The sequence below is a fragment of the Chrysemys picta genome, chromosome 17 (assembly GCF_011386835.1).
Source record: "Chrysemys picta bellii isolate R12L10 chromosome 17, ASM1138683v2, whole genome shotgun sequence".
NCBI classification, from domain to species: Eukaryota; Metazoa; Chordata; order Testudines; family Emydidae; genus Chrysemys; species Chrysemys picta.
In genome coordinates this window covers 6,268,479-6,290,290 of record NC_088807.1, presented here as the reverse complement: position 1 = coordinate 6,290,290, position 21,812 = coordinate 6,268,479, and the positions used below count along the sequence as shown (strand labels likewise).

Sequence of the window (21,812 nt, the reverse complement as noted above, 5' to 3'; positions counted from 1 at the left end):
TGACAGGGGTCACAGGATCCGCAGTACTGTCGGACAGTAACAAAGACCCCAGGCCAGTAAAAGCTCCGTAGCAGCCTCTGCTGGGTACGCCAGGTTCCCTGGTGCCCTGAGAGGGGAATGTCATGGGCCCGGCACAGCAGCTGGCGGCGATACTTCTGGGGTACCACTGTTAGGTAAAAAAGCAAGTCCTCACTCACCTCTCCAGCACCCGAGTTCGTGCGGAGTTGGTATGGGCTCACAATCTGTCAGAGACCAGACACCAATTCGTTGATCAACGGGCTCACACTATCCTTAGCTTGAAAGGCTTCAGAGTAAGTGTGGCAAGTTTATTAGGGGTGAGCATCAATATTTATACACAGAAGTAAACAAAGTGATTAACAGATCATAATGGTCATGCATAATCAAACAAGATTCTACAGGATAAAACAGGTTAAAATGTACATTCAGAAAGAGATAAGGGGAGATGGCTACTTAAGGGGAGGGGGGGTGTCATGAGTAGTTCGCAGGTCAGAGCTTTGATTAAAAATTCAGACAGAGACATCAAGTCTGGGTTAAGTTTAAGCTCATCAAAAGTTCAGACTCAACATTCCTCCATTTGTAGCTTTGGGATAACTATTTACCAAAAGCTACACCCCATTTTAAGGAGCCAAGGGCCGCTTGGCAATTTCAGCCTGGGCCAACTCGAAGAGAGTAAGGCCCTTGGCTGAAGTAGGAAAAGAATAAACTGACCCACATGAGTCTATGAGGGAGGGGACACACTGAATACAGCAACACAGTATTATAAGGATTACTATGGCCCCAACAATACCCACCAAGAGGTTTTTAACCCACCCAGATCCAGGCAGCCAATTCCATAAGGCTCCCCACCAATCATAAGGTGGCTGGCCAGAGGAGTAGTTCTTAGCTATTTCCCTTAGATGTTTGGTACGTTGAAAAGTGTCAGAGTAGGTGTCATTTACAAAAACACCGCATTCTTCATTTATGAGGGCGCAAGTTCCTCCCTGGGCTGCTAACATTATGTCTAAAGCCATTCGGTTTTGCAAAGCTAACTGGCGCAGCTGGGACATTTCCCCGGCCTGATTCTCAAATAGGGTCGCAGTTTCATTGGTTAAAGATTCTAGTAGTCCCTGTAGACGGATGACACCACCCCTCAAGCTAATGAGACCAGCCCACTGCTGCCACGACAAACCATCACGGATATTAATATCTCTGAAGGTTTCACGGATGTTACGAACGTGGGGAAAATGAGGGGGAGTGAGGGAGATGCGAGAAGGCGGTGTTAGCCATGCCAAATAACATGACCCTGCCCAATCAGGGGAGAGAAAGTAATAAGCTTTGGGCCCGCACACGCAGTATGTTCCATACAATGCGTTTCGGGTATTCCATTTCTCAAAGTAGTGGGTAACCCACCACCCGTTGGACCACTGTTCCCCTGGTAACGCAGAGGGGTCGTTGTGCGAACTGCAGAGGCACAATTTGGTAGTGGTGTTTTCAAAGGGCAGTGTAGTAGAGTACTGCTTGAGCAGTTGTAGAAGGCAATCGTATGTCCCTTAGCAATTAGTTGGACACCCTTTTGATCTGAGCAGGGCTTCTTAAAAGCTGACTCTGAAGGCCTGCCCACCCATGAAAAAGTTGGATCGGGGTGAGGGATCCACATATGGGATAAGTGGGATGTGCAAGGCTTGAAGCCAAGATTTTTACTAAAGGCGGTGCCATTAAAATACATGTTGCATTTACTTGTTCCCACAAAAGTTGACCCCTTTTCTTTAACAAAACACAGTGATCCTGTCTGATTGGTTACCCTGAGATATCTGTTAATTGGCACTCCTGTTTTGTCCCATGTAAGATTGTGTTGGACTGGATCTTTTACTCTAGCCAGTGGCATCCAAGTCATATTAGCAGTGGTCAGGGGAATGGGTGTGAAGGGGAGTCCCTGTTCTGCATTTACTGGAAATTGAGTACATACCCAGCAATTACTTCTATTTCCTAAAATACGAGTTTTAACCTCGTGGGAATATCTAATAAAAGCATTATCTTCATAAGCAGAAAATAAACTAAAAAGGCATAATAAAAAACATACAGTTGTCAGAATAAAAGGTCCTCTCATTTTTTCTGAGTCAATTTAAGTCTGATGTCTGAAAGAGGTAAGCTGGTCCACTGGTCGGAGGCAGTGTCCTCAGTGGTGGCAAGAGCTGCTGGTCCGTCACTGTGGTCCACTACGGCTGGCTTGACGTGGGAGTGGTGGATCCAGGATTTGCGTCCTTCCAGGAACACTGCAGTCTGGGTTGTTAAAAGAACCTGGTGGGGTCCAGTAAACCTCGGCTGGAGGGTGTCGCCACGAATGAACTTTTTGGCCCAGACGAAGTCCCCTGGTTGGAACGGGTGGATCTGTTCTTCCAGCGGCACGGTCTGGGAAAACTGCGAGGCTTTCCAAAGGGTACGGAGGCGAGCCTGTAGGGAGAGAAACTGGCACACGGTCATATGATCCCCTCCCAATAGTGAAACATCAGCACGTGGTAGCGCCCCGCCTTTGAAAGGGGGGTGTCCATAGAGCAGTTCAAAGGGGGATAATCCCAATACACGGGTTGGGTGAGTAGGAAGGTGAAACAGGACCAAGGGAAGTACCTGAGGCCACTTTAATCCTGTTTCCTGACAGTATTTAGCCAATGTAAACTTAAGCTCCCTATTCATACGCTCAACTTTCCCGCTAGACTGAGGGTGGTAGGGTGTATGAAAGGAGTGTGAAATGCCCAGTCCTTGTTCTAAACGGCCAAGGACATGACCAGTAAAGTGAGGTCCGCGATCTGAGTCAAGCACGAGAGGGATGCCAAAACGGGGTACAATGTCTCTAAGGAGAATCTTCGCCACTGTGGCAGCAGTACAATTAGCAGTAGGAAAAGCTTCGACCCAGGAAGTCAGAGGGCAAACCAAAACAAGGAGGTGCTTTTTCCCAAAAGCCTTTGGCATATCTGCAAAATCAATTTGAAGATGTTGAAATGGAGCAGCAGGCGGAGGTCTTCCACCCTTAATTTTTTTAAGAGGCGGAGCAGGTCCATTACGCTGACATGTGCTGCATGCTTTCACAATTGACAGGCAGTAGGGTTGAATGCCTGGAGCATACCAAAAGCGAGCGATGGTGTCCACAAGGGCGTGCGTGCCGTAGTGACCCCCCTTATCATGGTGCCAGCGAACTGCCACAGGGTATGTGGAGCGAGGGAGGCAGGCTCGGCCATCCGGCATAAGCCAGGTCCCTTTGACCAGAGTGGCTCCGAGGCTCTCCCACGACTGTAGTTCAGCAGCGGGTACTGGTACGGGGTGCGGTGGAGTAAAGGAGGAGGCTGCAATAGCCAACGTGGGCATGGCTAAGGGTAAGACGGCAGCCGTCTTGGCGGAGGCGTCAGCCAGGGCATTCCCACGGGTGACGGGGCTATCATCTTTAGTATGGGCCCAGCAGTGAACTACAGCCAGGACCGAGGGTTCTTGGAGGGCGTCCAAAAGCTTGTGGATGAGGGGGAGGTGCTGAATGGGTTTACCGGCAGCTGTCTGGAAACCTCGAAACTTCCAGAGGTGGATGTGACAATGCACAACTCCAAAAGCATACTTGCTATCAGTAAAAATGGTAACGGTCTTACCAGCGGCCAACTGGCAAGCTCGGGCCAGGGCATAGAGTTCGGCGGCTTGGGCTCCCCAGTTGCCTGGCAGTGAGGCGGCCTCTTGAATGTCCCTTTCAGAGGTGACTGCATAACCGGTGAAACGCTTGCCATCAACATAGAAGGAGCTTCCGTCCGAGAAGAGGATGCAATCAGGGTTGTCCAGTGGCACGTCAAACAGGTTGTCCCTTATCTGTAAGATGCTATAAACTACTTCCACACAGTCGTGCTGATCCTGGAGGACTGGCAGGTCAGGAAGCAAGGTAGCTGGATTAAGGGGCCCACACCTTTCAAAAATTAGGTTAGTGTCTTCTAAGAGTTCGGCCTCTAGCTGTTGCTGACGATGGGCCGAAAAGACTTGGGTTGTGCCCCTACGCAGAAGGGCTGACAAGTCATGAGAAGTCCAAACCGTGGTAAAATGACCCAGGGTCAGGCTCTTTGCCTTTGTGATCAGCAGGGCAGCTGCTGCCAGAGTCCGGGTGCAGGATGGGGTTCCCTGAGCGACAGGGTCGATCTGCTGAGAGTAAAAAGCAAGCGGGAAATGGTGGGGCCCGCTCAGCTGGGTAAGGACGCCACTAGCAATTCCGCCCCTCTCGTGGACAAAAAGATGAAAGGGTTTGCTGTAATTGGGGGGGCGGAGAGACATGGAGGAGGCCACACTGTCCTTGAGTAACTGAAAGGCTTGGATTGTGTCCGGGGACCACTGCAAAGGGTCAGGAGCAAGGTTAGCAAGTGAGTCGGTGGAGCGGCTTGCTTAACTCCCCGCAGGACGGTAACCAGGGGCGACAGAAGCCAATTAATCCTAAGAAACCTCGAAGTTGTTTCTTGGTGTTTGGCAGAGGGCAGTTTTGGATAGTCTTTATGCGGACTGGGTCCATTTGTCTTCCCTCTGGGGTTAATAGGAAGCCCAGATATCGGACCTTCTGTGAGACCCACTGAATCTTGTTAGGGTCTACCTTGTGGCCTCTGGTGTGTAGGTATAATAAAAGTGCCTTACCATCGATGCGGAGGGCAGCTTCTTCGCGATTACCTAATAGGATGTCATCTACGTATAGGACTAACGTGGATCCCTGCGGACTGGTGAAGCCTTCCAAGTCGTGGCGGAGGCATTGGCTGAAAATCGTGGGGCTGTCTCTGTAGCCTTGAGGAAGTCGTTGCCAGACATAACTTTGTCCCTCCCAGGTGAAACCAAAGAGATACTGAGAGTCTGGGTGCACAGGAATGCTGAAAAAAGCTGATTTTAAGTCAATAACAGTGAACCACTCAGCATCCCAGGGGATTTGACTGATGATAGTAGCTGGATCAGGAACTACTGCATGAAGAGGGACCACATACTGATTAACAACCCGTAGATCCTGTACAAAGCGCCAACGAATAGGGTCTCCGTCCTTTTTAGGAGGCTTTTTTGACAGGCAGTATAGGGGTGTTACAGGGAGTGCGCTGAGGGCGGACTAGCTTTTGTGCAATGAATCCCTCGATAATGGGGCGGATGCCCTCCCGGGCTTCCAACGACAGGGGGTATTGAGGGACTGACGGGGGGGGGTTAAGGAGGGCTTCACTTGAATCCTTACTGGCTCTGCTGAAAGGAGCAGGCCAACATCAGTGTCAGAAATTCCCCAGAGGGTTAAAGGCAAGTCAGTGAGGTCAGGGGAGAGGGGGGGGGGTTTCCCAATTACCCTGAGTTGGGGCCGAATCTCCTAACACTGTCATCAATAATCCTACCCCTTCAGGAGTGCAGGTTAAAGTAGCCTCAAGCTTACAGAGTAAATCCCGGCCCATCAAAGGGATCGGACAAGCTGGGGAAAAAAGAAAACGGTGAGAAAAACATTTATCAGCATAAATAACATTTAGAGGCAAAGTGAGTCCCAGAGACTGTGGGTTGCCCTCCACCCCAGTTGCAGTTTTAACCTCAGAGGATAGCCAGGGAGAGGGGGCATGATTTAAAAGAGAGAAAGTAGCTCCAGTATCAATGAGGAAGGAGACAGGCAGTCCCTGGACTGAAAGGGTTAGACGAGGCTCTTTGCCGGCTAAAGACATTAAGGAAATAAGACCATCACATTGTTTGCCTTCGCCCCCGGGGTACCGTCATTGAGGAGGCTGAGTTTGCTGCAGCTGCTGCTGTTGCCCGTAGTTGATCCAGGCCTGGGGAACGGGCTGAGCTGGTGGTGCAGGGGTGTATTCGTCCCTGGTGTAAGTATCTGCGGATGCAACCAGACCCTCTGGGCGTCCCCAGGGGTGGGGTATATAACCTGCTGCATCTGCTTGATCATTTGCCTAGTAATTATTCCTCCCGAGGTGTGCCCTTCCATTTCCCCCTTATCCCTCTGCAGAGATTCCGACCTGGAGTCCTGCAGATTCCCCTCTGCGCCCTGGAGAGAGTCCCCCTGCGGAGGAATAGGGGCAGGGGCAGTGGGGACCAACTGACGAGTCAAAACACGCCGTGGTTTACACCCTTCATCGAAATAACATGGAGGGGGTTCACTCTCGGGAGAATACCTGACTGCCATAATTTTTAAAGATTTCCACAGCTCTGCTGCTGTGTCCCAACAAAACCAGTAACATAACTATCCCGGATGGTCTTTTTCGATCTGGCTCCTTACTCCTCTTAAGGCAGCCTGTTCGAAAGAGCCATACGAAGGCCACCTCATCTCCGGGTTGGCCAATACCGCGGTATACCCAGTCCAATTCCTTACACACAGTGTGTACAACTTTCTCCTAGACATTCCTGTCTGTACTGGGAGTTTCCCTTCGTTCCATAACTTATTTACAATCCCCAACGGACTCTCAAGAGGCACGCTAGTCCCTTGACCCATGGTGTCTGACAGGAGCCCTCCAACTGGCGTTTACCCTGCTGTCCAGTACACGACCCCTCAATATTGAATTGGCTGGGAGAAATCTCCCGTGGCGCCTGCCAATTCGTATATGAGTGGTCTGACCACTGGACAGAGGCACCGCACCAGAAGGATATCCCGGACGAGCCCCCAAATTGTTAGGTAAAAAAGCAAGTCCTCACTCACCTCTCCAGCACCCGAGTTCGTGCGGAGTTGGTATGGGCTCACAATCTGTCAGAGACCAGACACCAATTCGTTGATCAACGGGCTCACACTATCCTTAGCTTGAAAGGCTTCAGAGTAAGTGTGGCAAGTTTATTAGGGGTGAGCATCAATATTTATACACAGAAGTAAACAAAGTGATTAACAGATCATAATGGTCATGCATAATCAAACAAGATTCTACAGGATAAAACAGGTTAAAATGTACATTCAGAAAGAGATAAGGGGAGATGGCTACTTAAGGGGAGGGGGGGTGTCATGAGTAGTTCGCAGGTCAGAGCTTTGATTAAAAATTCAGACAGAGACATCAAGTCTGGGTTAAGTTTAAGCTCATCAAAAGTTCAGACTCAACACCACCAGCTGCCTCCTGATCCCCCCTGACTCCATTTTCCCTGGGGGAGCCCATTCTCGGTACAGGAACCCCTCCTCCCACAGGAACCTTTTCCGGCCACCTCGTCCCATGGTCTGTACCGCATTGAGGTCGGCCAGGTCCCTTATCTTCCGCAAGGAGGGGTCTCTCTGTAACTCGGCCTGGAACTCAGCAGCTGGGACAGGGATGGCCACCTGCTCTTTCTCGCCCGCTGGGTCCGAAGCTGCAGCCTCCCTGAGCCGCGTCCCTGGGCGTTCCCTCCCCACCAGGTTAGGGTCCTGCGCCTCAGGCAAGGCACCCCCCCCAAGGCCAGGGCGCAGGGCCCCTCGCCGGCTCTGACTGCGGGTCACAACCAGTGCCTTTTGGGGGTTGCTTGGCCAGTTCTCCAGGTCCCCCCCCATCAATACCTCAGTGGGCAGATACGGGTGTACCCCCACATCCTTGGGGCCCTCCTTGGCCCCCCACTTCAGGTGTACCCTTGCCACGGGCACTTTGACTGGTGTTCCGCCCACCCCCGTCAGGGTCAGGTAGGAGTTGGGCACCACCTGATCTGGGGCCACCACCTCGGGCCGGGCCAGCGTCACCTCTGCGCCCGTATCCCAGTATCCATTGACCTTCCTCCCATCCACCTCCAGGGGAACAAGGTACTCTCTCCGGAGGGACAGCCCCGCGCCCACCGTATAAACCAAAAACCCTGAGTCTGGGGCATCCAGCCCCCTAGAGGAGCTGGCCTGGGGCCCTTCTCTCTCTTGAGCAGTTGATAAGCTGCCAGCCCCTCTTGCGTGAGAAGCCTGCCCCTCGTCCGTCTGGGCCTCTACCAAGTTAACCCTATGCGGGTTCGGTCTGCTCAGTCTGTCCTTGAGCTTGGGGCACTGGGCCCGAACGTGGCCTCTTCGGCCGCAGTAATAGCAGCTCATGTCCTGTGGGTCCCCTCGAGCCGGTCGGTTGTCCCTGATGCTGGGCCTTCCCCGTGGGAGGGGATTCCCCATATTCCCCCTTTGGGAGGTCCCAGGGTGACTCTCTCTCTGCATCGCGGCGGGCCTGTTCCTTTGGGGCTCCTCCCTGCCACCCCCTGACCGGCTCTTTACAAACTCATCAGCCAGCTGCCCGGCGTGTCGCGGGTTCTCTGGCTTTCTGTCCACCAACCACAGCCTCAGGTCGGATGGGCACCGCTCATACAGTTGCTCCAGTACCAGCAGTTTAATCAGGTCCTCCTTCGTCTGGGCCCCACCAGCCCACTTGCTGGCGTATCTTTCCATGCGGACGGCTAGTTGCAAATATGAGATCTCAGGGGTTTTATCTTGACCCCGGAACCTTTCCCGGTACATCTCAGGAGTCAGCCCAAACTCTCGTAGCAGGGCCTTTTTGAATAGTTCGTAGTCCCCTTTCTCTGCCTCTCCCAGTTGGCGGTACAATGCCACGGATTTGGGGTCCAGTAAGGGGGTAAGGACCCGGAGTCTGTCCGCGGGATCCACCCGGTGCAGCTCGCAGGCCGTCTCAAAGGCCTCCAGGAAGTCATCCATGTCCTCCCCCTCCTTGTATGGGGCCATGATGCACTTATCAAAGCTCCGTGTAGTCCTGGGTCCCCCCTCACTCACCGCAGCCGGGGGTTCGCTGCCCCTCAGTCTCGCCAGTTCCAGTTCATGCTGTCTTTGTCTCTCATTCTCCTCCCGTTCATGCTGTCTCTGTCTCTCTTCACGCTGATGCTGTCTCTCTTCATGCTGTCTCTGTTGTTCACGATCCTCCAGCTCCCTCAGTTTTAGCTCTTTCTCCCATTCCAGCCAATTCCGCTCCCCGGATGCCGAACGTCGCCGGGAGGCTCCTCTGCTGGCCGGCGAGCTTCGCCGGGGGGACCCCCTGCTGGCCGGGGGGGTCACAGCGCCTTCGGTATTTGCTGGGCTCCTCCCCACCCTTCCCCTAGGCATAGGAAGGAGGGGTCTCGGGAAGCCCTCAGCAGCGGGCTGACCACTCCCAGCTGGGACAGACACTGGTGCCTGCGCTGCATTTGCCAGGCTGCTTCCCTGAGACACAGGGATCAGTTCATTCGCGCGATCTTCCGCCTCCAGCTGGGCAATGAGCTGTTCTTTGGTGAGCCTCCCAATGCGCAGCCGCCTCTGCTTGCACAGCTCCACCAGGTCGCTCTTAAGCCGCTTGGCATACATCTTCCTGCTGGCCACTCACCGGCCTGTGTGCTCACAGCTCCCCACAGTTCCCAGGGGGACCCCTAGTGTGCCAGCCCTTCTCGAGGTCACCACCTCTCTGCCAGGGTCGAGCTGCAGACTCCTCCGCCCCTGGGACCACTCGCTGCGATCCCCCCAGGGGACCCTGTTACTGCAAAAGTCCTTCTCGCTGGTCACACACTCCCAGGGGTAATAACCGTCTCTCTCCCACTCTTCAGCGTGCCTGGTCCCCGTCAATCCCCCTTCGTTTTACTGCTCCCCAGTCACTTACTGCAGGAAGCGCCGTCCACGGGGTGCAGTAGATCCCGCCGCTGCCACCAGTTGTCACGGAGTTTTGGGGAACTCAGGGCCCTGCACCCCCGGCTTCCTGCGATTCACCATGACTCTCAGCCAGCCAGTAAAGCAGAAGGTTTATTTGGATGACAGGAATACAGTCCAAGACAGGTCTTGCAGGCACAGACAACAGGGCCCCCCTCAGTTAGGTCCAGCTTGGGGTCCCAGGGCATGCCAGCCCACCCCCCTTGGGGGGTCAGAGCCATCTCTGCCTCCCAGCCATCTCTCCAGCCTCCTTCCAGCCTGCTTCCAGCCTGCTTCCAGCACTCCCCTTCAGCGACCCCTCCCACAGCCTTTGTTCAGTTTCCCGGGCCCCGGAGTCATCTGACCTCCAACCCCCTCCTGGGTTCTCATGTTACAAGCTCAGGTATGTTCCCTTGGGCCGGCTCCCATCCCCCGATGCAGACCATCCTAGTCACACTCCCCTGTCAGCATTCACACACCACAGTAAGAACAGTCCCAGTTCGTCACACTCCCAACCCGCAGCCCCCTGCCAGCCCAGCCCTGGGGTCCCCCCCAGTTCTGCGGTGCCTCTCACTCCCGACCCACAGCCCTCCGCCAGCCCAGCCCTGGGCTCGCCCCCCCAGCTCTGCCGGTGCCCTTCACTCCTGGCCCCCCAGCCCCCTGCTAGCCCAGCCCTGGGGTGCCCCCCAGCTCTGCCGGTGCCCTTCACTCCTGGCCCCCCAGTCCCCTGCTAGCCCAGCCCTGGGCTCCCCCCAGCTCTGCCGGTGCCCCTCACTCCTGGCCCCCCAGTCCCCTGCTAGCCCAGCCCTGGGCTCCCCCCAGCTCTGCCGGTGCCCCTCACTCCTGGCCCCCCAGTCCCCTGCTAGCCCAGCCCTGGGCTCCCCCAAGCTCTGCCGGTGCCCCTCACTCCTGGCCCCCCAGTCCCCTGCTAGCCCAGCCCTGGGCTCCCCCCAGCTCTGCCAGTGCCTCTCACTCCCGACCCACAGCCCTCCGCCAGCCCAGCCCTGGGCTCGCCCCCCCAGCTCTGCCGGTGCCCTTCACTCCTGGCCCCCCAGCCCCCTGCTAGCCCAGCCCTGGGGTGCCCCCCAGCTCTGCCGGTGCCCTTCACTCCTGGCCCCCCAGTCCCCTGCTAGCCCAGCCCTGGGCTCCCCCCAGCTCTGCCGGTGCCCCTCACTCCTGGCCCCCCAGTCCCCTGCTAGCCCAGCCCTGGGCTCCCCCCAGCTCTGCCGGTGCCCCTCACTCCTGGCCCCCCAGTCCCCTGCTAGCCCAGCCCTGGGCTCCCCCAAGCTCTGCCGGTGCCCCTCACTCCTGGCCCCCCAGTCCCCTGCTAGCCCAGCCCTGGGCTCCCCCCAGCTCTGCCAGTGCCTCTCACTCCCGACCCACAGCCCTCCGCCAGCCCAGCCCTGGGCTCGCCCCCCCAGCTCTGCCGGTGCCCCTCACTCCTGGCCCCCCAGCCCCCTGCTAGCCCAGCCCTGGGCTCCCCCCAGCTCTGCCAGTGCCCCTCACTCCTGGCCCCCCATTCCCCTGCTAGCCCAGCCCTGGGCTCCCCCAGCTCTGCCGGTGCCCCTCACTCCTGGCCCCCCAGTCCCCTGCTAGCCCAGCCCCGGGCTCCCCCCAAGCTCTGCCGGTGCCCCTCACTCCCGACTCGCAGCCTCCTGCCAGCCCAGCCCTGGGGTGCCCCCCAGCTCTGCCGGTGCCCCTCACTCCCAACCCGCAGCCTCCTGCCAGCCCAGCCCTGGGGTCCCCCCCAGCTCTGCGGTGCCTCTCACTCCCGACCCACAGCCCTCCGCCAGCCCAGCCCTGGGCTCGCCCCCCCAGCTCTGCCGGTGCCCCTCACTCCTGGCCCCCCAGCCCCCTGCTAGCCCAGCCCTGGGGTGCCCCCCAGCTCTGCCGGTGCCCTTCACTCCTGGCCCCCCAGTCCCCTGCTAGCCCAGCCCCGGGCTCCCCCCAAGCTCTGCCGGTGCCCCTCACTCCCGACTCGCAGCCTCCTGCCAGCCCAGCCCTGGGGTGCCCCCCAGCTCTGCCGGTGCCCCTCACTCCCAACCCGCAGCCTCCTGCCAGCCCAGCCCTGGGGTCCCCCCCAGCTCTGCGGTGCCTCTCACTCCCGACCCGCAGCCCCCATCCAGCCCAGCCCTGGGCTCCCCACCACCCAGCTCTGCTGAGACCCTATTTAAACGTTCCTAAGGGCTTCATGGGTTCTATTCCCAGAATATCACGGCCACACGGCACAAGCCAGCTGTAACATGGCACCTCCTGGCTACACAGCCCCCCCCAACCACTACAATAAGGGTTCCCCCAGTTCCCCAGTCCGGCCAGCCAGGGGGTGCCCCGCTGTGTGCGGCTGGAGGGCCTCCATCAGCCCTTCGCCTGTAGCTGATCCATGGGTTAATCGGGGTGAAACCTGGGTGGGGCAGGAGAGGGGATGGCAGATGGGACTGTACCTGGTCTGGGATTCTCAGTAGGGGACAGCCCTGTCCTGGGACGGCCTGGGGATGGGCTAGCTGGACCTGGTCGCCCCCGCCCTGCTTCCACCCCCTCCCTCAGCACCCCGGACAGCTCCCCGAGAGCAGCCCTGGCTCCCCCGTGCCCCTCCCCCCAGGGCACTGACCCGCCTTGCCTGTCCCACTCCCAGCTCCTGGGCCTGCATCTCCCAGGTAACCCGCTCTGCTCCCCCCCGCCCCGGGGTCGAGGAAGGGAGACTAGGGTGGGGAAATGGGGTATGGTGGGAGGGGCTGGGAGAGGCCTCTGCGTCCTGGCTGCCCTCATGGGAGTGTTCGGGGTGGGGGAGAGACGGGGTCAGCTCCTTGGAGGGGAGGAATTCCCCTCAGAGTCAGGGGGCGGATGGGAGCTGGCGCCCGCTGGAGGGGAAAGGTCCCAGGTCCCATTGCCTGCCCCCTGAGCCAGCCAATCCCTGCCCAGGGGCCAGATGGGAGCTGGCGTCCCCAGCGGGGAAAGGCCCCAGGTCCCATTGCCTGCCCCCTGAGCCAGCCAGTCCCTGCCCTGGGGCAGCCACCCAGGGTGCAAAGCCACAGGGGGTGGGGTCGGGGAAGGCTTGGTGGGACCAGTCCCACATGTCAGGGCTCGGGAAGGGAGCACCAACCTCCAGCCCCTGACTGACTTCAGCAGCCCACCCAGCCTCCCTGGGTTGGGGGGGGGCACAACTAAAAAGTCTGGTGGGGGGGGCCATGACCCTTCTCCCCCGCATCACCTGTGGTGGTGGTGGGGCATATCCCGCCTCGCCCTGGGCGCTAAAATGCCTAGTTTCAGCTGTGGCCTGCGCTGGGCCCAGTGTCCCCCCACCAAGCAACCACCGGCCACATATGTGCAAAAACCTGCAGAGCGGTTACACACACACACACACACACACACACACACAGATGCAGAGCGGTTACACACACACACACACACACACACACACGGATACAGAACGGTTACACACACAGACACCCCCCCACCCCCCCGGACGCAGAGCAGTTACACACACAGAGACACACACACACACGGATGCAGAGCGGTTACACACACACACACGGACGCAGAGTGGTTACACACACAGACACATGCACAGAGTGGTTACACACACACACACACACACACAGTGCTTACACAGTGGTTTTACACACACAGACACACAGATATTCAGACACACACAGCGGTTATATACACAGAGACTCAGACACACATGCACAGAGTGGTTACACACACACAGATGCAGAGTGGTTACACACAGAGAGAGAAACACTGACACAGTGTTTATATAGACAGAGTGGTTACACACACACAGTGTTATACACACACACAGAGACAGAGTGCTTACACACACACACACACACACAGCGGTTATGGGATGGAAGAGGGAGGGGGAGGCATAGAGGGAGGGAGCAGGAGGGATGGATGGGAGGGGAAGGGGATGGATGGATGTGTGGGGAGATGGATAGAGGGAGGGGGAGGGATGGGAGTGTGGTGGGCTCAGGGCCTGGTGGAAGCCAGGGTGGGGCTGGAGGCGGGCAGCTGGGGTCAGTTGAATGGTTCTGGTAGCAAGGGATGGGGGTTGGGTTGAGGGGCTCTGGTAGGAGGGACTGGGGGGTTGGGGTGGAGTTGAAGGGTTCTGGGGGCAGGGGATGGGGGGATGGGAGTGGAGTTCAGGTGGTGGGGGCTGGGGGTGGGGTTGAGGGGTTCTGGTGGCAGGGGATGAGGGTTGGTGTTGGGTTGAGGGGTTCTGGTAGCAGGGAATGGGGGGTTGGTGTTGGGTTGAGGGGTTCTGGTGGCAGGGGATGGGGGTTGGGGTGGAGTTGAGGGGTTCTGGTGGCAGGGGATGGGGGTTGGGGTGGAGTTGAGGGAGTTTGGCGTCAGGTTGAGGGGTTCTGGCAGCAGGGGCTGATAGAGGTGGAGTGATGGGAGAAGTGGAGGTGGGGGTTGGGTGTCCGGTTGAGGGATTCTGGCAGCAAGGGCTGGAGTTGAGGGGTTCTGGCAGCAGAGGATGGAGGTTGGGTGTGGGGTTGAGGGGTTCTAGTAGCAGGGGATAGGGGCTGGGGTGGAGTTGAGGGGTTCTAGTACCAGGGGACGGGGATTTGGTGTGGGGTTGAGGGGTTCTGGTGGCAGGGGATGGGGGTTGGGTGTGGGGTTAAGGGGTTCTGGTGGCAGGGGATGGAGGTTGGGTGTGGGGTTGAGGGGTTCTGGTGGCAGGGGATGAGGTTTGGGGTGGAGTTGAGGGGTTCTGGCTGCAGGGGATGGGGGTTGGGTGTGGGGTTGAGGGGTTCTGGTGGCAGGGGATGGGGGTTGGGTGTGGGGTTAAGGGGTTCTGGTGGCAGGGGATGAGGTTTGGGGTGGAGTTGAGGGGTTCTGGCTGCAGGGGATGGGGGTTGGGTGTGGGGTTGAGGGGTTCTGGTGGCAGGGGATGGGGGTTGGGTGTGGGGTTAAGGGGTTCTGGTGGCAGGGGATGGAGGTTGGGTGTGGGGTTGAGGGGTTCTGGTGGCAGGAGATGGGGTTTGGGGTGCAGTTGAGGGGTTCTGGTGGCAGGGGATGGAGGTTGGGTGTGGAGTTGAGGGGTTCTGGTGGCAGGGGATGGAGGTTGGATGTGGGGTTGAGGGGTTCTGGTGGCAGGGGATGGAGGTTGGGTGTGGGGTTGAGGGGTTCTGGTGGCAGGGGATGGAGGTTGGATGTGGGGTTGAGGGGTTCTGGTGGCAGGGGATGGAGTTTAGGAGTTCTGGTGGCAGGGGATGGAGGTTGGGTGTGGGGTTGAGGGGTTCTGGTGGCAGGGATGGAGGTTGGGTGTGGGGTTAAGGGGTTCTGGTGGCAGGGGATGGAGGTTGGATGTGGGGTTGAGGGGTTCTGGTGGCAGGGGATGGAGGTTGGGTGCGGGGTTGAGGGGTTCTGGTGGCAGGGGATGGGGTTTGGGGTGCAGTTGAGGGGTTCTGGTGGCAGGGGATGGAGGTTGGATGTGGGGTTGAGGGGTTCTGGCGGCAGGCGTTGATGGAGGTGGGATGATGGGAGCAGTGGGGAGGCTGGTTTGGAAGCAGATACCGCTGAGCATCACAGAGATTCTTCAGGGGCTCGGTGGCTGCTCAGGACCTGCCCTGCTGCTCCCCATCCCGTGCTGTTGGGCCCCTTGTACCTGTGCCACCCCGGCCAGTTGCTCCCAGGATTAAACCCTGCCCCTCCCTCTCCCCGGATCCAGAATGGCCCTTTTGTCCTATACCTGCCGCGGCTAGCAACAGGGAGTTGATCAATCCTGGGCTAATCATAGGCACTTTGCTGGAGCCGAGAGGGGAGCAGGCAACGATTTCCTGCTGCTGGCCAGTGTAATTGCAGCTGCTGGGGATAATTCCCCCCAATTTGGCTTCAATGAATTGCACAGGTAGGCAGCCGCCCGCCAGGCTCTGCTCCCTGGGGGGAACCCGCACAGCAGGGACGAGCGGGAGACCCCAGAGCCTATTCCCCCTCTGCTCCCTCTCAGAGGAAATTCAGAGTGCGAAGAAAGCCATTAGCCCCATATTGTGCTGTGTCTCTGCTTGTTCCTGTCTAGCCGAACATCAGCATCTCCAGCATGGCAGAACTGACAGACCACATAGAACCCCACTGTGCGGAGTCTGCCCAGACACACGGTGACCGAGATCAGGGCCCCGTCGGGCCGGATGCTGCCCAGACACACAGTGACCGAGATTGGGGCCCCGGCACGCCGGGCGCTGCCCAGACACACAGTGACCGAGATCAGGGCCCCGTCGCGCCGGACGCTGCCCAGACACACAGTGACCGAGATCAGGGCCCCGTCGGGCCGGGCGCTGCCCAGACACACAGTGACCGAGATCAGGGCCCCGTCGCGCTGGGCGCTGCCCAGACACACAGTGACCGAGATCAGGGCCCCGTCGGGCCGGGCGCTGCCCAGACACATAGTGACCGAGATCAGGGCCCGTCATACCGGGCGCTGCCGAGACACACAGTGACCGAGATCAGGGCCCCGTCGGGCCGGGCGCTGCCCAGACACACAGTGACCGAGATCAGGGCCCCGTCGCGCTGGGCGCTGCCCAGACACATAGTGACCGAGATCAGGGCCCGTCATATCGGGCGCTGCCCAGACACACAGTGACTGAGATCAGGGCCCCGTCGGGCCGGGCTCTGCACAGACACACAGTGACTGAGACCAGGGCCCATCATACCGGGCGCTGCCCAGACACACAGCGACCGAGATCAAGGCCCCGTCGCGCCGGGTACTATACAGACACACAGCCTCTGTCCGAAGGAGTTTATAGCCCGTACAGACAAAGGGATCCTGACCCTTATTCTCTTGACTGGGAACTGCGACCTGGTGGCGTTCGGAGACTTGCGGGGCGTCTGAGTGCCAGAACCACTAAGCAGCTCCTGTCTCTTTGTATGTCTCAGACTGCTGTTCGGAGCACTTAATCCACCCCATATGCCAAGCCAAGAGCCAGGCCAGGTGGAGATGGTGCCCGCCCTGCACGATGGGCGCCCGGGGGGATCTGGTGCCCAGCTGAGCCCCTGTGAGCCACTACAGCCAATATTTACTCTTCACAGCAAGAATCTGGCTGGTATTTCCGTTGCTACGGCAATGGCATCTCTCCAAAGTCTTAACTGCCGGGTTTAGATTTGTGTATCGTTCCAGATTTGTGCCCCAGGTCCCCAGCGTGCCCTGCTCCTGACGGGCTCTGAGGTTTGCTCTCATCCCCAGCCCCCACATCTCCGACCGGCAGAATCAAACAGCCATCCGGTTATTTCGTTTCTAGTCAGACGCAATGGCTGAGACGGGAGCCGGCACATCAAAGGAGCCAGGCACCAGCTGACAGTTCTATTTCCGAGCGCCTCTCTCCAGTCTGTTATCCCCCTCCGGAGGAGGCCTGGGACACCTTGCGCCGGGCGGCCGGGCCTTCCAGAAGCCAGGCTCATGTGATTTGTGTTAGCTCCTGGGTCTGGTGCAACTGGGCTGGGCTGGGCAATGGGGAGGCTAAGACCAACCCTCAGTGACTGTCTGTGATGGGGAAGCAGGGACTCTTGTCGGTCTGAACATCTTAACAAAGTGAAAAGAGACCAAAGCGCAAGGGTCCAAAGGGTGCATTTTAGGTGACCCATCGATTACTCAGTCGAGCTTGCTAGCTATTTTCCATCCTTTGCTTTGGGAGGGGAATTAGATCCCATGGTTAGAGCAGGTGGGGCTGAGAGCCTTGGTTCTATCTCCGGCTCTGAAGGGAGTGGGATCTAGTGGTTAGAGCGGGGGGGCTGGGAGCCAGGACACCCAGATTCTCTCCCCAGCACAGGGAGGAGTGTGGTGTCTAGTGGTTAGAGCTGGAGAGTCGGGACTCCTGGGTTGTGTGTTCACCATTTCTCTGGCTCTGTGTGTATTAAAGTTGTGTAAGGACCCAGAGGCCGAGGGGTGGGTTTGTTCAGAAGCCAGCCTCCAGCATCACTGCGTGAAGCTGAGAGTGAGGGTTAGCAAGAGAAATCTCTGAAGGGCCCTTGGTCGTTTTCTTATGAAATTAGAAGCCAGGAACGTGAATTAGCCGGCGAATCTCCAAGGACCGACGCTGAAGTTTGCTGCTTTGCTCTTCCTGGGGCCACTGGGTCGGGGAGAGAAAGGAAAACTCCGGGTAATAACACCACACAGCTCCAAGGAGCAGCGGCTGCCTGAGGATCATAAAGCACTTGACGAAGGGGGTGTGAAACCCATTCTACGGCACTGGCACAGTGAGACCGATTGACTCACCCATGGTCGCACAGCAAATCAGTGGAGAGCCAGAAATTGAATCCAGGAGTCCTGACTCCCAGTCCCTCCCTACTCTAACCACAGATAAGTCATTTGGTCTCCTGGCATCACTGGGGATGTGGGCTGATTCCCCACTCTGGCACTTCGAGTGCAGAAGGTGGGGGCCCGCAAGGATTTTAAAAATTAATACTGGCCACTCCAGGCTGGTATTAAGCAATCTCTAGGTATGATCAGATGGTTTTTCATACCTGGCTTTCAGCTTCTCACAGCATAACTGCTCCCCGTTCCCCTCTTTCCCAGAGAACAACTACACACAGACAAAGGGAAGTTTTTTCCAAGTTTTTAAAAGTTCTAGTCCTCCCATTGGCTCTTTTGGTCAGGTGCCCACTCCCTTCCCTTTACCTGCGGGCTTGTTAACCCTTTACAGGTAAAGCAAGTAGAGAACAACCACCAGGAGGGATTCCATAGCCAACTGGCTGGCTGGCTGTCCACAAAAGGGAGCTACCCCCCACCTCCATTTATCACACTCACACTGGAATAAACATCAGGAAATCCAAGTAAATCTAGCTGTTTAAAACCAGCTTCCCAGTCCACACTCCCAATTTTGTACCCATTGTGGCCCCAGTTTTGTGGGTGCCATTAGCTGCGAGGCCCTCAGGTGACTGGCTCCCTGGCTGGGCCAGTCTGGTCATTTCACTGGTGCCCAGTTGTGAAACAGACAAGAATCATGTCAGTTTCAGTCAGTCCCTGCCCCTGGGGCTCCCAGGGAGAGTGTCTCCTTTTGGAAACATCCCGTTTCCATGCTCCCGAAATGAAAACCTGCAGGATTTCAGTGCTGGGGAAAATGTCAAGTTTTTGGCTTTTCATCCTGTTTCAGGACGAAGAATTTCCCCCAGATTTGAAAACGATCACAGAGCGGAAATTCGGTTTCCCGATCAGCTTCAGTGAGCACTGATTGTGTGGGGAGAGCGGTCCTGCCCAGCCCCCCGCTCCTTGCAGCACCATGTTCCCTGCTGAGGCCCCCCCACTGCTCTAATCACTAGACTCCCCTCACCTCCCAGAGCTGGGAATAAAACCCAGGAGTTCTGCTTCCCAGTCTCCTTGCTCTAACCACTAGACAACCTTCCTTCCTTGGCTCAGAACGTGTCTGCACTAGCAGAGGTTGCTGGTTTAGCAAGATCAGCACCTGTCCACCTTGTGCAGATGCAGCTTACGCTGGCCAAAGAGTTCTTTAGCTGGAATAACTCATAACAGGCCCCGAATGAAATAAGCTAGACCCCGGCAAAAGAACGTTTTGGCCAGGAGAACAAGAGCAATCCCTGGTGCATTTTATCAGAAGATATCAAAGCACTTTATAAAGAAGGCGACGATCATTCATTATCCGTATTTTTATAGATGGGGAAACCGAGGCATAAGGGGGTGGGGTGACTTGCCCAAGTCGGCCAGCAGCAGAGCTGGGGAGAGATCACAGACACACAGTGACCAAGATCAGGGCCCCGTTGGGCCGGTCGCTGCCCTGACACACAGTGACCGAGATCAGGGCCCCCTCGCGCCGGGTGCTGTTCAGTTACTGTGTGTCTGGGCAGCGCCTGGCACGATGGGGCCCTGATCTCGGTCATTGTGTGTCTGGGCAGCGCCCGGCGCGATGGGGCCCTGATCTTGGTCACTGTGTGTCTGGGCAGCGCCCGGCGCGACGGGGCCCTGATCTCGGTCAGTGTGTGTCTGTACGGCGCCCGGCGCGACGGGGCCCTGATCTCGGTCACCGTGTGTCTGGGCAGCGCCCGGCGCGACGGGGCCTTGATCTTGGTCACTGTGTGTCTGGGCAGCGCCCGGCGCGACGGGGCCCTGATCTCGGTCACCGTGTGTCTGGGCAGCGCCCGGCGCGACGGGGCCTTGATCTCGGTCACGGTGTGTCTGGGCAGCGCCCGGCGCGACGGGGCCCTGATCTCGGTCACTGTGTGTCTGGGCAGCGCCCGGCGCGATGCAGCTCTGCTCTGCTCTCGGGTGGAACTAGCGATGCTGCTGTCATTCAGTAACCTTAATCAAAGCAGAAACCAATTACCCACGGAACATGAAATTGACGCCGCTGGCTTTGCCGCCCAAGCTGGGCGCAGGGAAATCAGCGTGCGGCAGAGACGACGCGAGGCCAGCTCGCTCTCTCCCGCTGCGTCCGCATCGGGGCCGAGGGTTAATGGAAACACGGGCCAGGCGTCTGCAGAGACCGAACCTCCCCCGTTCCATTAGCTCCGGCTCACTTGACTCCCCAAGGAGCTTTGAACGGCTGGCTCTGCTGGCGCTACCGAAGCCCAAGCAGGCAATTGACTTTGAATTAGACCGCCTGAAATGGTCCCTCGCTCTTCCGCTCGGAGGGGGGCCACTCAGGCTGGTCCTGTCGCGCCAGGCAACCCTTAAACAGAACCTATCCGGGCTGGCTTTAGCCTGGGCGGGGCGCAGGCATCCAGCAAACGAACAGTCTACAGGTGAGCTGGTGAGGGAAGCTCCTTCCTCAGGGCCTGAACTTCCCTGCCCAGTAAGGAGTTAGCCACACCAGGGTGGGGCGGCAGGGGGACACGGGCCCACCCTACTCCACCGCGTCCCAGCCCAGGGCCCGGGCAGGGGCAGGATTGGCTGCCCCTGCGTCGGTGGGGATCCAGCCCCAACGCGCCGACTGAGCCACGCCGAGCTCTGCAGCCGGCTGCTCCGTGGCTGCCCCTGGGTTACTTCCTGCCACCCCGGGGTTCGGTCCCTCTAGCTTCCAGTCCTCTTCCAGCTCCTCGGGGTAGACGGCAGCAGGCACTCCGGGCCAGTCCTCTCGGGGACACGGCCGAACCGGCAGAGCGGCCCTCTCCTCCACAGGCTCCCCTCCGATTGTGCTGCCTTTTCTACTTCCGGCCACGCCCCGGTACTTCCGGCGAGGGGGGCGGGGTGATCTAGGCTCCGACCTCCAAGAGGCATGTAATGGTCCCTCGCTCTCCTGCTCTGAGGGGGGCCACTCGGCCTCACTACACGCCCTTCTTGCTCCGATTGGCTCCTCTCACAGACACCCTGCACCCTGGAGATCAAGCTGCAATTTCCCCTGGAGATGCTCTTTTCCTTCCCCCCTTCATTTCCATGCCATGTCCAATTGGAAGGTTTCTGGAGCTGGAAAGTGCATCGGGGCACCCCAAGTGTCAGGGGAAGATGAGCTGTTTCCTTTGCCTCGTGCAGAGCATCCCCAAATCATACGCAAACGCGCACCATTTGTGGAGCACCGTCGTGCCAGCCAGAGTGACCACGGCTGATGGTGTCACACCAGACGGTGTGTAGATCTGGCTCAGTCCCGAGGTGCCACGAACCTCGGGGCGGCCCTGTCAGGTCAGGGCGTGGCCTCCCCCGTCGCATGTCGGTGCAGCATTGGCGAGCACGGTGCACTGAGTGGGCGAGGTTGTCCATCCTGACGAAAACAATGAGCGGCTGGAGGAAGGACAGATCGTTGTGGGACTGGGACATTTCACATGAAGTCAGACCATGTCCGTAGTGCGACCTGGACTCAGGCAGGAAGTGGCGAGACCTCTCCGTGGGGGAGCGTCCCGTTCGCTGCGACCGGTCAAACAATGCCAGCAGTCTAGGTAGATGAACTCATCCCCACTCCCCATGGTGCTTGGCTCTTCCTGCACCCGGGGTTCTGCTGGCCCAGCTCCCAGGTCTGGATCTTGGTCTTCTGCCAGGAGACGTTCAACTCCACAGCGTGGAGGGTGGGGCTGAAATTCTCTGACTTCGTATAGAGGAGCGGAATCACCCCTGCGGCGCCTCCTGCTGGTGACTCTGGGAATCAGTTCGTTCAGCATCTGGAGCGCCCTCTACAGGCCGGTGATCCACCTTGTCCCTCGCACTGGCCCCCGTGTCCCTCCCAGGACCCCGGGGCCCCTTGCTCTGGGTGCTGCCCCCGAGCAGTACCCCACAGATCTGGGTCTCCCCCAACGGGGAACCCCCACCCACTATCCCCACCTTGCCTCAGTACTAGGCCACTGCCAGTCACCAACTAGCCCCCGCTCCCTGGGGCAGACT

General features: G+C 58.2%; 1 protein-coding gene across 1 annotated transcript; it reads right to left on the bottom strand.

The window, feature by feature from the left end:
* Positions 1-263: 263 nt before the first annotated feature.
* On the bottom strand, positions 264-7,043 carry LOC135976359 (uncharacterized). The gene is made up of 2 exons (XM_065571581.1): positions 3,633-7,043; positions 264-2,451 (listed from the first exon to the last, which is right to left on the bottom strand). The coding sequence occupies exons 1-2, from the start codon at positions 4,294-4,296 to the stop codon at positions 2,204-2,206; spliced, it is 912 nt and encodes a 303-aa protein (XP_065427653.1). The 5' UTR covers positions 4,297-7,043; the 3' UTR covers positions 264-2,203.
* Between the last annotated feature and the right edge of the window lie 14,769 nt (positions 7,044-21,812).

Excerpts from the sequence above, each read along its gene's own strand:
- LOC135976359 (XM_065571581.1), bottom strand. The coding sequence starts at position 4,296 with ATGTCTCTCCGCCCCCCCAATTACAGCAAACCCTTTCATCTTTTTGTC. Across the intron at positions 2,452-3,632 it reads AGCTTGCCAGTTGGCCGCTG|GCTCGCCTCCGTACCCTTTG; the intron begins GTAAGACCGTTA and ends CTCTCCCTACAG.